This window comes from Jaculus jaculus, chromosome 17, assembly GCF_020740685.1.
Source record: "Jaculus jaculus isolate mJacJac1 chromosome 17, mJacJac1.mat.Y.cur, whole genome shotgun sequence".
NCBI classification, from domain to species: domain Eukaryota; kingdom Metazoa; phylum Chordata; class Mammalia; order Rodentia; family Dipodidae; genus Jaculus; species Jaculus jaculus.
The window spans coordinates 50,973,758-50,987,640 of NC_059118.1; the positions used below are offsets into that span (position 1 = coordinate 50,973,758).

Genomic DNA, 13,883 nt, shown 5'->3' on the forward strand with positions numbered 1-13,883 from the left:
TTAAACATTATCAATCAGAGTTGTTTTTACCCTCCTAGAAAGACTATTTAACAACACATCATGTAACATGGGAAAAATTAAGAGTAAATGCATTGGACATCAAACCTATATCCAATACAGAAAGACATGAAGCACGGAGGGGGAGGTGAAGGCGCGGGCACAGAGGAGGATGTGAAGGCGCGGGCATGGAGGGGGATGTGAAGGCGTGGGCACAGAGGGGGAGGTGAAGGCGTGGGCACAGAGGGGGAGGTGAAGGTGTGGGCACGGAGGGGGATGTGTAGGCGCGGGCATGGAGGGGGATGTGTAGGCGCGGGCATGGAGGGGGGAGGTGAAGGCGTGGGCACAGAGGGGGAGGTGAAGGTGTGGGCACGGAGGGGGAGGTGAAGGTGTGGGCACGGAGGGGGAGTTGAAGGTGTGGGCACGGAGGGGGATGTCAGGGCAGCATCTTCACAGCATAAGAGAAATAAAAGCCAAAACTGGAATCACGATAGTTCTCATTATCTTTTATATAGTTACTATATTTTCTACTTCCTGATCTTCCTGTATACAGACAGGTACATTCGTCTGAAGTTAAACACACAGGTTATACATGTTAATTTATTTTTTATTAATTACTTCCCATGCATCCTCTGGTCTGGTAAGCTCCAGTGACATGCTCAAGCTCCCTGTCCTGGAATGTAGGCTTTTTTCATGAGGAATCAAAACTAGTCATTTCACTGTCTACTTGTCTTTTCCAGGACATCAAATGCTCTTCACTCTCCTGATTAAATGGGACGCTTTGGATATTCCAGCCCACCTCAGCAGACGGAGACCTTTCCTCCTCTGCACACAGAGGGTTGGGGGAGAACCTTATACCTATGAATACAAATTGAATTCCCACTCTGAGTCCCCCCCTGTCATTAAACATTACTAGTTAGAATCTAGTGGTTCAAGTCTAGAGGAATGTCTTTTCCACAGAAGCACAACCACATCAGCAATATGGTGGCACTTATTTTACAAAAGGTCTACTTTGGGACATATATTTTTTTTTACATAGATTTTGTTTTTTTCTCTTTCTTTTCTTTCTTCCTTTCTTTTGAGAGAAAGGGAAAAAATATGAGAATGATTGGGCACCAGGGCATCTTAGTACTGCAAATGAAATTCAATTGCATTTGTCACTTTGTGTATCTGGCTTTACGTGGAGAATAAAGTCAGCTGGCTTTGCAAACAAGTGTCTTTAACCACTGAACAATGTCACCAGTCCTCACATGGATTATTTAAAAATTTTTTTAATCTATATGTTTATTTATTTGTGTGTGAGAGAGAAAAGCACTCCTTCCCCCTACCACAGACAACAAAATCCTTGGATACTGAAGCCTTTATTTAAAGTGACACAGGACTTATATACTACCTACACAAATCCTCCTGCATAACCTGCCCACAGACATATCCAACCTGCACACCATGGGCTACATGGAGCCCAGGATGGCTGTGAATGTCACCCAACACAAAGCAGTAAACTTACTGAAAATATTATAGGATTTTTGCAATATTTTTGTAGCTTGATAGCTCAGTTCTCCAGTGTGAACCTTGTTATCTACAGGGCCAAAAGGTTATGTACACCTGAGAGTTCAAATTGCCTCCAGCTTACTTCAAATGCCTAATGCAATGTAAATGCCATAGATCTGAGCTATGTAAAAACAGTAGTGATACTATCTAGGGAAAAATGAGGAGCAAAGTCTATACATATTCAGTTCAGAAGCAATAATTTTATTTTACTTTTTAAATTGATTTATCTATTTGATGACTCTATACACATACATATATTATGTATTTTGATTATTTTCACCCCGTCTTGTCTCCCCATCCCACTGAACCCCCCAGAAGCATTTTTTTCTCCTTTTTTTAGTTTTTGTTTTTTTAGTTTTGTACTCAATAAATACAGTCAACTTGGTACCACTGTTTGCCTCCTCCCTGTCTTCCCCCCTCCACCCGACCCCTCCTTGTTGGGGTATATGGGTCATGTATTGTGGGTTAGCCATCAATTATGGGTAGGAGGAAATATCTCTGTGTATCACGACCCAACATGTGGCTCTGATATTCTTTCCGCCCCTCTTCTGCAAATTTCCCTGAGCCATGTTGGGTTCATCTTAGGTCCGCCTCAGTGATGAGGTCTTGGGAGCCTCTGTGTCTCTGGATATCTGATTTGGTAGGAGTTGATGGTTCTCTGTGTCGATCTCCTTCACCACTGTGTTGGTACCAGGTTCACCAAGAAAACAGCACACTTGCTTGTTTCACCAATTACCAGAAGCAGTTTTTTAAAAAAAAATACTCTCAATGCAGAATTGCATAGAACCCATAGATATGGAGGGCTAACTGCAAAATGCATTTCCTATTCAGAGTGAGAAATAGCTTGAAAAACAGAATAAACTTACATAAAGCTCAGGTCTATATAATTAAGTGATCATGAGTGTGTGCAACTTGAGAAGCAGTTTCCTCAGACTCACGCACTCCTACAGCCACTTTATATTGTGCAAAGCACCTTGTCCAGCCCCTAGGCCCAGTACCCCATCTCCAGTCTCAGCACAGGCCGTCTCCTTTCACCTCTGGGGAAGAACCAAGTAAAAGGGGCACCCAGGCACCACTGTAAGTCCATGGGGTCTATGCTGTGACTGCATTCTCCAGTAACTCAGAATAAAAAGTAAAATTTACAGTGGGGCCCTGCACCTCACTGAGCTTTACACCTCATACTCTCAGGGGTTTCATTTCTATAGTTACTCTCCTCTTTCTCCTGTTTTTTTTTTCTTTTCAATTTTTTTATTAACAACTTTCATCCTTCTCCTGTTTTAACCCTATCATTCATTCATAAATTCTTAGAGAAAAAAACAACACTTTGTAAGAGTCTTTCTCAACATAACTACTGAATCCAGCACTCATCTAGTATTTTAACCCCCCTCCAAGCAGGTTCTTCCTCATATCCTCAGCTGTCAGGGTCACTGAATGCCTTCCTATCTCAGCCCTCACTCCTCAAGGCTCAGTTGCACCTGACTCAGATGACACGCCCTTCTCTTAACACGCTGTCTTGGTCTATCCTCTGGATTCACACCTGTGGCCATCCTTTGTCAGTCTCCTCTGTGATGACCTTCTTTGCTATACTGACAACACTCCTCCAGGCTGCTGTACCACCACCATGGAATGCCTGACAGTCCCACCTTCAAAATAAACTCCAAAGCTGACAACTTTATTGCCTCTACTTTTAACATACAATCCAACATCATCATGGATAAGATCACTATAACAGCCTCACAACCAATCTCTCTGCTGCCACTTTCTCCATTGTACCTGCTCTTCCCCCAGCAACCAGAGTGCTCTTCTAAAACTGGACCTCATACCATGCTGCTCCGTAGACCAAGTCCTCTTCCTCTCTTCTCACTGATCACAGGCCTCACCATCAAATCAAGTGCCTTCTCAGATATAAGCACCTGGGAGAAATCGCCCATGAAAATCCTACCAGATGTAACCTCCCCATCTCTCTCTTTCCTCTTACTCCTCTTACTTATATAACTGGCATATATAACTATCTAATCTAATCTACATTATCTACTCCAACCCCCCCCCCCACATATGAGAACCACTTAGGGCCAAATTTTGCTTCCTAATCACTATTCTCATGATCTGTAACAGGGTTTCTTAACAATAGTACTGTTAGCTCAGACAAGGTGAGGACTGGGCCATGCTATACATAAGACGCTTGGTGGCATTAACTCTGATTTCTGCCCAACAGCTACCAGCAACATCCCATTTCATAGTTAGGACTGGAGAGATTGCTCAGTGGTAAAGCCTAATGACCTGGATTCAGTTCCTGAGTACCCAAGTGAAGCCAAATGCATGAAGTAGCGCATGCATCTGGAGTTTGTTTGCAGTGACTAGAGTCCCTGGTGTGCCTGTTTTCTCCATCTGTCTGCTATTTCTCTCTGTTTTCAAATAAATAAGTAATGTTTTTAAAATCCTACATAGTCTTAACAGCCCAAAATGTCTTTAGACAGTATCAAGTGTCCTATGGGATACAAATTCACCCCCAGAAGATATCCACTGACTTAGCCACATGCCTGAGGATGTGAATTTGCTGAAAAGCAGGCAATCCTTGTGGAGATGAAGGAGATTGGCAGCTGAATGGCAAGGCTCTGTACTGTTCATCTTGCATTCAATATTCCAGGAAAAAAAAAATAAAGAGAGTGAGAGAGATCTTATATGGGACACTCCTGGAAAAGTGCTTCCCTGAAAGGAACAAGGATCCAGATATACCAGCCAGGCCAGAGTCCAATGTTAAAGGTACCTGAGGACAACAAGATTCCATTGTAACTTCAATTCTACTTTCTGGCTTGTGACCTAAGAAGCACGGTTTATGAAATGTATAATTCTCTTAAAACTTTTAAGATTTCACTGCTTCCTCCTTCAAACTTTTACATTCAAGTTGGCAAAAGTGAACTGAAACATACTCAACTTTTTTCTGCATTGGCAGTGATGACAGCACAAAGAAAATGAAAATCCAGATATGTGGAAAACAGATCTCTAAAATAATGACCTTAAAACTTTACTATGACTGTATTATTTTCTCATTGCTGATAGAAGCAAGTTAAGGAAGGGTTTATTTTAGTTCACACTTTGTTGTAGAGTCCACCATGGCAGAAAAAGCATGGCAGCAGAAGCATGCGGCAGCTGGCCACACTGGATTCACAGTCAGGAAGCAGAGAGAGAAGAGTGCTGGTGCTGATAGAATGGCACTGCCCCCAGTCTAGGGTGGGTCTTCCAACCTCATTAACCTAATCTAGAAACTCCCACACGCACATGCTCTGAGAATATTCCTCTAGGTGACCCGAGATCCCATCAAGTTGACAGTCGAGATTAACCATCACAGTGATATGAATGTGACTTAGGAGTGATGAATAGTTCATAGAGAGACAAATTCACAGACTTGAACCATAATTTCCTTATACAAAGGAGAACTGATTACTGAAGAAAATCCATATAGCTATTTGATCTTAAGACTGAGCTTGCCCATATAAATTGTGCAAGGCACAAAATGCTATTTAAAGTATTTCCACTTCTGTATTCTAAAAATTACTGGAAAATTAAAACATCCTGGGAGATTCAAACTGCCATGATACCTAAGTAGCAAACCTGACCAAAGGATTATTTTTAGTTTTAAAAAATTCAACCAGAGGCTAGGGAGATGGCTCAGTGGATTACTGTATACACATGATGACCTGAATTCAGATCCTCAAAAAGAACCTAAAGTTGGATGTGGTAGCTTGCATCTGTAATCCCAGTACACATACAGTGAGCTCACAGGCAAGGACAAGAGCATTTTTGTGGCCCCATGGGATAGCTAACCTTGTGATAGAGTTGCAAAAAATAATAGACTCTCCCTCAAACAAGGTGGAATGTGACAACAAGATAATACCTGACGTTTTCTTCTGCTTTCCACAAGTCTGCCATGGCACACACACACATCTGAACTCATGCACATGAATAACAAACACACACACACCCCAGGATCCTGACTCTACAATCCCTGTGTTTTCCCATCTGATACCAATAGAACATGTATATGATTTGCCTTTTATTTTGTTGTGTATTTCTCAATCAACAAAAGTAGTTTTCCCACCATCCCACACCATTATAAGTATGTGCCAAAAAAGACATCGTATTTTTTTTATTGCTATTGAAGATATCACACACCCAAGTTAATTTAATTATCAACTGAAATAGATCATGCTTTGTTAACTTTCATGACCCAATGCATTTTGAATTATGCCAATGTTAATTTGCTTTCAGATATCTTCAAGAATGGAGGTGTCCTACAGATAGTTAAAATGCAATTAAATTAAACTGATCAGAATTAACATTGAATATACTCAAATAAAGGTAGCTACCATCAAAGAGATTGCTCTCACCATAGCTAGAAATAATCAAAGATTTTCAAAGTTCAAAACAATCTTTTAGGTCATCTATTTGGACTGTTATTAAGACCCACAAGAGTTAGAAATCTGACTAGACAGTAAGACCTTATTTCTGAAGACACCACATGCTTTGGTTGCAGGTCATTGGGACACAAGCTGAAACTGACCTGGAAGCTTCTTCCCTGCTAGCTAGCTGTCATAATGCTGGAAACTGCTCAGGGAACAAAGTCATCAATAATCATAGTTCACAACTGACCATCCAGGCAAAATGTGGCCACTGGTGCAATAGTAACATCACTATTATGAGGGTAAACTACTGTTCTTTCATTGGATTTAAAGTCTGCTTCACTGGAGGGAACTATGTCTAGGAAAATCAGAAACCCTGTGGGGAAACTACTAGTATTGTTTGGCTAAATGGATATGTTGTGCCCATCAGATTTCATTCAAATATTTATGTTTATGCCCATAGATTAGTGCTTCTTTTTACAGATGGTGGTGACTATTATGGAGACTCAAAATTTTTCAGTGTTGAGAATAAGTGACTATTGAGTGCACAGTGCTAAGTGAGACAGCTCTATTACTTCCTCCACCAAGGCTCAGGGAACATGGCAGGAGAGGCAGCAGGAAGAATGTAACAGCCAGAAAATGGAGAATAGTGCTTCAGGCCACAGTCTTCCAGAGATAAAGTGGCTGCTTCATTTATGACTCCACTTGGCACAATATTGAGTTCAACACTCCATCATGACTGATGAAGGAGGGCAAAAAACATCAAAATTCAAAAGGGACTAGTTATAAAGAAGAGGGGCTCAGTGATGGAGGAACAAAAAAAAAAAACAAAGCTGATAGGAGGGGATTACGATCAAAAAAATTATGTACATGTATGAAATTTATGAATAAAAAGTTTTAAGTGAGGAGGTTGAGCCAGATGTGGTGGTGCATGCTTTTGGTCCCAGCACTCGAGAGGCAGAGGTAGAACCGTTGTGAGTTTGAAGCCACCCTGAGACTATATAGTGAATTCTAAGTCAGCATGGACTAGAGAGAGACCCTACCTTGAAAACAAAACAAATAAATGAATAATTAAGAGTTTGTATAATCCAGGAGTTTACGATAGGATCCTAGAATAAACTGTCCATAAACATCATTGTGATGACTATTCTCTACTGTTATCTTGATTGGAGTAGAATCCCTTATGAGACAAACCTCTCAACATGCCTGTGGGTGAGAAGATCCACCCTAACTGAGTGGTACCATACCTTGGGCTGAGGTCCCAGACTGAGTAAAAAGGAGATAAAACGTTGAGCATTAGCATTCACCACTCTCTGCTTCCTGGCTAAGTTGAATGTGACCAGCTGCTTCATGTTCCTGTCGCCGTGCCTGCTGGGCCATGATGACCTATATGGCAAAATAAACCCTGCCTCCCTTAAGTTGCTTCTTGTCAGGTCTTTTGCCATAGAAACAAGAAAAATGGCTAGTATAATCATATTATTAAATAAATTTTAATTCTTACTTTCATCATGGAAATCTTTTCTTTTTAGGTGGCTACACTGGATACCCTACCTCAGTGAGTCATGATCTCCCTGGAGATGGTTAGAATAAGAGGGATTCATGCTTAAAATAAAGACAACCTGTATTAAAAGAAAAGATGTGATGAATTTATGAAATTAATAGAGATTTTAAAGTTTCTATACAACTCTGTAAAACCTAGGATACTAAGGAGAGAAACATGCTGAAAAAGATTAGGATGAAGATGAAAAGAAACCAAATGGCATTATTGTGCTGACATACTTGGACCAATATGTGGTCTGGATTTTGAAGGATGTTTTCTTAGTTCAATTTAAAGCACTGGGAAAGAGGAAATAATTGGTTGCAATAGTGATAGATAACATTAATGTCTGCAATTGCTTAGTGAATGCACCCTGAAACATGCATCCTCTGCAACAGCCCTAAGAAAATCATTCCATTATTTCCCCCATTTATAGCTTTAAGATGCTGGTAAGAAAGTCATGTCTCCCAAATACTTCCATCTTGAAGCTTGAGCAGGTCTAGTTCTAGTGCTGTTCTAGGCTTAAAACTGGCCAACAGGAAAGAACCAGCTGGTGAAGTACAGGAGGCATGAAGCTGAGAAGAATACGTTGTTGTGGGAAAGCACACAATCACTCAAAAAGGAAACTCATACATAGACATTTGCCACAGAACACCAGAAAGGTGGGTCAAGTACACGCGCACACACGCGTGTGTGCCTCCCCCTCCCCCCCACTGGACTTGTGATTAGAGACTACCAAAAAGATGACTGAGGAGAAACAGGATATGTGAAAGGACAACACTAAACTACTCATTAAGTAAAAACTCACACTTAAAAAAATGTGGAGGAAAAACACTAAAGGAAGCCAAAAAACCACAAAGAGCCCTGATGAGATAATGCTTAATAGCCAAATGTGAAGCCTGGGTAGAGTGGGGACATTTCATCTCTTCTAGGACAAACAAGGAGAAGGATGAAATTCAAAGAACAGTACTATAACTATGAAGACTTGGAGTGAAGGCTTATGCAGAATATGGTGAACTGTCCAAAAAGATGGCACCACAGCTTGGAACTACACCTTACATGATAGATACTCAGTACATACATGGTCACATATTCAACGCACCATGTAAGAGTAACACACAACAATAACAACAAAACGCATTGCTATTTCATTTTGTTTTTGTGAGGGAAATGACACTTGCTCCATTTGCAAGAGTCCTTAACCACTGTATGATGGTACAAATATCTAAGAACGGGCATAAACATTCATGTTTCATTCCATCACTCTTCTGCCCAGTCTTGGCTGCTGGAGTCTCTTGCTACCTTTTGCAAGCCCAGGTGGTTCTCCAGTCTCTGCTCCCCTTTGCAGGACTAGGGTTCAGGTGTGCAGGGACAATTTCAGGCTCTCTCAGGCTAGCTCTCATGCCTGTGCCAAAAGTATACTTAACCACGGAGCCAGCTCTCTGCATTCAACAACATTATAGACTACATCCTGGCTTCTAATCTGGATCTTTCTTTAGAGCAAAAATGCACCTGCTATTAGAAATTCAAACAATCTAGTTCAAGATTTCTTTTTTAATAGCTTAATATATCTGCCTTATAAGTTTAGTTAAGTGATCAACCCAAGAAGGATAAATCTGCTATTGGATTATTTAAAAACAAATAAGCAGGGTTGGGATAAAACCCTCCCTGCTTAAGCCTGAGTGTACACACATACACAGAGAGAGAGAGAGAGAGAGAGAGAGAGAGAGAGAGAGAGAGATTGAGAGAGAGAGAGAATGCTCAGATTTCTTGGGTTATAAGATCAAGCTAGATCTTAGTCCAAGGTAACTCCTGCCATAATGTGAATTCCCTGCAAATTGCCCTACAATGACCCTTTTCACACTCTGCATAGTTTTCTTTCTTTCTTTCTTTCTTTCTTTCTTTCTTTCTTTCTTTCTTTCTTTCTTTCTTTTCCATAAGCATCAGCTATCAGGGTATTTGCCAAAAGCAAATGAGAAAGTGGTAGCTGTGATTACCAAATATTGTACATAATAGATAAATGTTCTTTTTCCCCCTTTCCTCTCTAAGATTAGAATTTTTGACCCAGAAATATTCCATTATGAATGGGCATAGATTCATAAGATCCTAGTCTTATGATAGAGTTACGGATAATGATTGCTCTAAGAGGGAGGAATCATTTTATCAGTGGTATATCTCCAGTAACTTGCCTATACTCCCTACCCATGCTCATATAAACAAGTCTACTTTAACTCAGTGGGCCACATACATGTATGCACACACACACACACACACACGAGCACACACACACACACACACACACACACACACACACACACACGGATGTAGGAATGGGATTTGTTGATAAGAAGGGGTTTCTCAGGAGTGGGAAGGGGACAGAAGAAGGGAATGGGGTGGTGGAGATGACCAAAATACATTATAGAAATGCGTGAAATTATCAAAAATAAAAGGCAAAAAGAAGTTGACAATCAGAAAATCTTGTGCTCATGTTAGATTTGAGATTTTTAAAAATATATACTCCCTGAGATTATACTAGTCCTATGAGTGCTAAGGAAAACATGTTTTGTTCTCTGACTTCTCAAAACATAGACTGTTTTATTTAAGACTATATTAGGGTTAACAAGAAGAAATTCAATCCTAAAAGAGACCTATCAGAAGCCAAAAGGAGTAAAAATACAATTACAACAGATACATGGGCAGTATACATAGAAAGACTATAAACGGCTCTAAAGCATAGGTTAGGAAGAAAAATCAGTCCAACACATTATAATTTCTCTCAAAATGATACCTATCCAAACTGAATTACCACCATGGTTACGAAAATAGAACCAAAAGAACAAATGTATTTATCTTAAAGAGCAATAAAAATGCTTAATGTGACCTTCAAGAGTGAAAAATTGTTAATCAAATCAACTTGAGAGTTGCTTTCCTTTGTATCACTATCGTTATGAAAGCATTTAACCCTGCAAGATGAGACTGCAGTCACTTCAGGACTCTGCATTGTAGCCTTCTGTGCTTCGTTTTTCACATAGGCCAAATTAAAATTACAAAACAAGCAGCAAAAGGGAAATTCTATTTCCTGCTAGTCTGCATTTAAAAAAAATTTTTTTTTGTTTATTATTTATTTATTTGAGAGCAACAGACAGAGAGAGAAAGAGGCAGAGAGAGAATGGGTGCGCCAGGGCCTCCAGCCACACTGCAAAGGAACTCCAGATGCGTGCGCCCCCTTGTACATATGGCCAACGAGGGTCCTGGGGACTCGAGCCTCGAATCAGGATCCTTAGGCTTCACAGGCAAGCTTAATGGCTAAGCCATCTCTCCAGCCCTAGTTTTCATTTTTTATTTGTTTGCTTGTTATTTTTTTTTCTTTTTTTTTAAGTTTTTATTAACATTTTCCATGATTATAAAATATATCCCATGGTAATTCCCTCCCTCCCCACCCCCACACTTTCCCATTTGAAATTCCATTCTCCATCATATTACCTCCCCATTACAATCACTGTAATTACATATATACAATATCAACCTATTAAGTATCCTCCTCCCTTCCTTTCTCTACCCTTTATGTCTCCTTTTTAACTTACTGGCCTCTGCTACTAAGTATTTTCATTCTCACGCAGAAGCCCAGTCATCTGTAGCTAGGATCCACATATGAGAGAGAACATGTGGCGCTTGGCTTTCTGGGCCTGGGTTACCTCACTTAGTATAATACTTTCCAGGTCCATCCATTTTTCTGCAAATTTCATAACTTCATTTTCCTTTACCACTGAGTAGAACTCCACTGTATAAATGTGCCACATCTTCATTATCCACTCATCTGTTGAGGGACATCTAGGCTGGTTCCATTTCCCAGCTATTATAAATTGAGCAGCAATAAACATGGTTGCTTGTTATTTTTTCTTGCTGGCTGTGGGTGGCAGAGTTGAAGCTGTATGTTGCAATTATAGTTTTACCCCGTTTTGAGAAACCTTGTGGCTATGTTGACAGCCCAGCTGCCTTAATCTTCCATAAGGGTTAGTGTAAAGATGACATATGGAAAACCACGTTCACCATGAGGATAAGTAAAACAGTGCATACCTCGTTCAAATTTTAAGCGTTGATAAAGCTGAAACTGCTCCACAGACACCAAGCAGGCAATCTGAAATCAGAGACATCACGAGATGAGATTTCAGTCAGCTCAGGACCCTGCCCTGTTAGCTTTCTGTGACGCTTGTTGCTAGCTTTGTGTACTGCGACCTGTCTTCTCGTTGTTAGCAAACTTCCTTTTCTCTTCAGTGCTCACACGGAACACATGCAGCCAATCCCAGCTCACCCCTCCCTCCAGCCTGGCCAGGAACCACTGCTTAAGGGATAGGATGCAAAGCTCACTGACCACCTTCAGTACATGGTCAGTAGCTACTAAGACCAGATAGGCAAATTTTAGGATTTGGACTTTTCATATTAATTATGTACATGTATAAAAGATGATCCTTTCTTCTCTATAAGCAAGACATTTTTAAAAGACTATATAGTTATATTTGGATCCTTAAAAACTAAGGCCAAGTAGATAGTACCTCCATCAGTTTTCAACCTTCACTTGGTGCCTAGGAAATGGTATCTCCTAACCAATGCAGACTTTTCTTCTGACAACAATCGCTTCATGGAGCCTTCTGTTGTAATACCCTGACACACAGTGGAATGTCACCAAATTACCCATAGGCTTTAAATAGCAAAATGAACCGAAGGTTTCCTAGTGAACAATGATTCACACCTAACACAGTGACAGTTTAGATTCATCATTTTTTTAAATTTATTTATGATGTGGGGGGAGAGGGGCAGAGAGAGAAAATGCAGGGCATTCAGCTGCTGCAAACAAACTCCAGAAGCATGTACCACCTTGTACATCTGGCTTACATGGGTCCTGGGAAATTGAACTTGGATCCTTTGGCTTTGCAGGCAAGTGCCTTATCTGCTAAACCACCCCTCCAGCCCAGATTCATCATTTAAAAATTGTATTTCAAAGTCAGATACAAGAAAAGCAAACTGCTATCAACTATTACTGTAAAAAGATTAATTCTACTGATGTCAAAATATAACTACACTGATGTGGCTTCAGAAAATTGTTATTAGCCTTCCAGAAATTTAACAAAGTAATGTAGGACACAAGTTCTTAGCCTTGGCAATACTAATTTTAAAATCATTATAATATACATATATTCAACCATTATAATATGTATATACTAGACTATTATAATAAACATACCTTTTGGTATAAAATGCATCTGGATAAGAAACTCTCATAACTAGCAAAAAAAATCTGCTTTGAGAAAACTAGAGAAAATGATGCAACTCAAATTGTATTTAACTGATATAATTCATTTTAAAAAGTTCATGCCATCCAACAATAATCCCGATTTATTTAGTTCATAAATGAATCTGCCTAAGCTACAATGTATGAAAGACAACAAAATAGGCAAATTCAGTCATACTTATCTCAAAAGTAAGGTAAAGATAAATCCAAGTATAAAAGCATTTTCTCAAAAAATTTTTTTCTCCAAATATTTTTCCTCAATTGAAAATAAAATGTTATGTTTTCATCTGGTGCCTTAAATACAAACCTTTTAGCAATTTTTTAAAATTATTTTTATTTACTTATTTATTTGAAAGAATGGGCACACTAGGGCCTCCAGCCTCTGCAAACAAATCAGATGCATGCACCACGTTGCGCATCTGACTTACACTTACACTTGTGGGTCCTGGGAAATTGAACCTGCATCCTTTGACTTTGCAGGCAGGCACCTTAATCACTAAGCCATCCCTCCAGCCCTTTAGCAATTCTTATTCAAAATATATGTGGCCAATTTCATGTTACAGATATTTTGAAATCACTCTTTTAAAAGGTATGATTGGGCTGGAGAGATGGTTTAGCAGTTAGGCACTAGCCTGTGAAGCCTAAGGACCCCCATTCGAGGCTCAATTCCCCAGGGCCCATGTTAGCCAGATGCACAAGGGGGCTTACGTGTCTGGAGTTTGTTTGCAGTGGCTGGAGGCCCTGGCGCGCCCATTCTCTCTGCCTCTTCCTCTCTCTCTCTCTCTCCTTCGCTCTCAAATAAATAAAAATAAACAAACAAAAAAATTAAAAGGTATGATTGGACTTTTATGATACTAAAAGCAAGCTTTGTTTATTTGTTAAAATATCCCAGAAAAACTTTCCTCATAGACAAATGTATCAAAATAAAATTTGGAATTGGAGACAAAAGTTTAGGCAGAACAAGCAGCAACCACAGGCATGAAGGAAATAGGATCCTCTCTCGATGTCACGGATCATGTGTGGAGGACAACAGCTAAGTACTGCTTCCATGTTTGACTTGGGGTTGATATCATCTGGACCCTGGAAACCTCAGTGATATTCCATGAGG

The 13,883-nt window shown here is 40.0% G+C and overlaps 1 protein-coding gene across 5 annotated transcripts in view; it reads right to left on the minus strand.

Moving 5' to 3' along the window:
• Rnf144b (ring finger protein 144B) overlaps positions 1-13,883 on the minus strand; it is a 236,769-nt gene that overhangs the window by 14,499 nt on the left and 208,387 nt on the right. For all 5 annotated transcript variants that reach the window (XM_045136409.1, XM_045136406.1, XM_045136410.1 and 2 more), the window contains one exon: positions 11,563-11,623. In XM_045136409.1, the coding sequence (XP_044992344.1) occupies positions 11,563-11,623 (61 nt within the window). The remainder of the gene's footprint in view (positions 1-11,562; positions 11,624-13,883) is intronic.